This window comes from Penaeus japonicus, unplaced genomic scaffold (assembly GCF_977035675.1).
Source record: "Penaeus japonicus unplaced genomic scaffold, GWHDUDI00000001_assembly GWHDUDI00000041, whole genome shotgun sequence".
Taxonomy (NCBI): domain Eukaryota; kingdom Metazoa; phylum Arthropoda; class Malacostraca; order Decapoda; family Penaeidae; genus Penaeus; species Penaeus japonicus.
In genome coordinates, this window is record NW_028234443.1 from 1,268,515 (window position 1) to 1,271,014 (window position 2,500).

The 2,500-nt window shown below is 37.8% G+C and overlaps 1 protein-coding gene across 1 annotated transcript in view; it reads right to left on the reverse strand.

Annotated features, from left to right (window-relative positions):
• The window catches only part of LOC122251087 (uncharacterized), a 46,630-nt gene that overhangs the window by 1,142 nt on the left and 42,988 nt on the right, over nt 1-2,500 (reverse strand). The window contains exons 12-13 of the mRNA XM_086534564.1: nt 2,291-2,464; nt 316-489 (exon numbers count right to left, since the gene is read on the reverse strand). Of these exons, the coding sequence (XP_086390690.1) occupies nt 316-489; nt 2,291-2,464 (348 nt within the window). The remainder of the gene's footprint in view (nt 1-315; nt 490-2,290; nt 2,465-2,500) is intronic.

Consider the following 2,500-nt stretch of genomic DNA (forward strand, 5'->3'; position numbering starts at 1 on the left):
ACCACAGTAAGAACGGAAATAAATGTCGTGAATTTTCGAACTTTCAATACAAAAAAAAAATCTTCATCGGACGTTGGTTCTCAAAAAAAGAAAAAGGAAAAAGAAGAAGAAGAAGAAGGCGAAGAAAAAGAAGACGAAGAAAAAGAAGAAGATGAAGAAGAAGAAAAAAAAGAAAAAGAAAAACCAAAACCAAAACATATCCTACATAAAAAAAAGGAAAAAAAAAGGTCGAAACGCCACCAACTAGACATCATTCCCAGCATAGCTCCTTCATCCGACCACCCGCCACCCAGACTTCGCCGACGAACAACCTACCGCATGCAGCGCCGTTCGACCGCAAGGATCGGTGGAGGAGAGGTCGGCGCCCGCGAGCTGGTAGGACTTGAGTCGCTGGACGTTGTCTGCCGCCGCTGCCGAGACTAGGATCTCCCCGAGGCGGAGAGGAGAGTCCGTCAGGTGAGCTCCCGTCTGCACCAGGAGCTCCACCACCTGAGGGGAAGGGTCTATTAGCAACGGAGAAGTGGAGTGAAGGATATTTATTCGATGGAGTAAAGGTTATCCAATGGAGTAAAGGCTATTTATTCAATGGAGTAAGAAAGGTTATTCAGTGGAGTAAAGGCTAGTCTGTGGAGTAAAGGCTATTTATTCAAAGGAGTAAAGGCTATTCAGTGGAGTAAAGGCTATTCAATGGAGTAAAGGCTATTCAGTGGAGTAAAGGCTATTCAATGGAGTAAAGGCTATTCAATGGAGTAAAGGCTATTTATTCAAAGGAGTAAAGATATTAATGATAAATAAATAAGTAATAATAATAAACAAGTAAATATTGATAATGAATAAATAAGTAATAATAATAAATAAGTAAAGGCTATTCGATGGAGTAAAGGCTATTTGATGAAGTAAAGGCTATTCAATGGAGTAAATTCAATGGAGTATAAGCTATTCAATGGAGTAAAGTCTATTCAGTGGAGTAAAGGCTATTCAATGGAGTAAGGCTATTCGATGGAGTGAAGGCTATTTATTCAATGGAGTAAAGATATTAATAATAAATAAATAAGTAATAATAATAAATACGTAAAGGCTATTCAGTGGAGTATAGGCTAGTCTGTGGAGTAAAAGCTATTCATTCGATGGAGTAAAGGCTATTTAATCAATGGAGTAAATTCAATGGAGTAAAGGTTATTCAATGGAGTAAAGGCTATTCAATGGAGTAAAGGCTAATAGCTATCCTCGATTAATAAAACAGGGCTACAATTTTTTTGTTAGCATTCTGAACATTTTGCACGGCCACACTCCCAGTCAAAATAATAATAACCAAAAAAATAGTACGATATATCAACCGGTTTTACGATCTGACGATAATTTAGACGATATACATCACCATCCTTAGCTTCTTACTCTCCCGTTGTGATAGTGACACACCACTATTCACCATACAGTACAAAAAATAAAACACACACCATACTCTCTAAACCGAACTGACCTTATGGTGGTGATCATTTTACTGACCTTATGATGATAATTTTACTGACCTTATGATGACCATTTTACTGACCTTATGGTGACCATTTTACTGACCTTATGATGACCATTCTACTGACCTTATGATAATAATTTTACTGACCTTATGATGATCATTTTACTGACCTTATGATGACCATTTTACTGACCTTATGATGATAATTTTACTGACCTTATGATAATCGTTTTACTGACCTTATGATGACCATTCTACTGACCTTATGATGACCATTCTACTGACCTTATGATAATAATTTTACTGACCTTATGATGATCATTTTACTGACCTCATGATAACCATTTTACTGACCTCATGATAATCGTTTTACTGACCTTATAATTATCATTTTACTGACCTTATGATAATCATTCTACTGACCTTAAGATGATCATTTTACTGACCTTATGATGACCATTTTACTGACCTCATGATGACCATTTTTACTGACCTCATGATGATCATTTTACTGACCTTATGATAATCATTCTACTGACCTTAAGATGATCATTTTACTGACCTTATGATGACCATTTTACTGACCTCATGATGACCATTTTACTGACCTCATGATAATCGTTTTACTGACCTTATAATTATCATTTTACTGACCTTATGATAATCATTCTACTGACCTTAAGATGATCATTTTACTGACCTTATGATGACCATTTTACTGACCTCATGATGACCATTTTACTGCCCTCATGATGACCGTTTTACTGACCTTATGAAGACCATTTTACTGACCTTATGATGACCATTTTTACTGACCTTATGATGATCATTTTCAACAGCGACTTTCAACGGCGCCTGTCCCTGTTTGTCCCTGACGTGCACCGAAGCTCCATGTTGCAGAAGCCACGTCACCACCTCAGTCATGCCGTCACAGGCTGCCATGTGTAGGGCACTCCACCCTGACACGTCCAGGAGATTGACTTCAGCTCCCTACAGGTTACAGGTTACAGGTTACAGGTCAGGTCA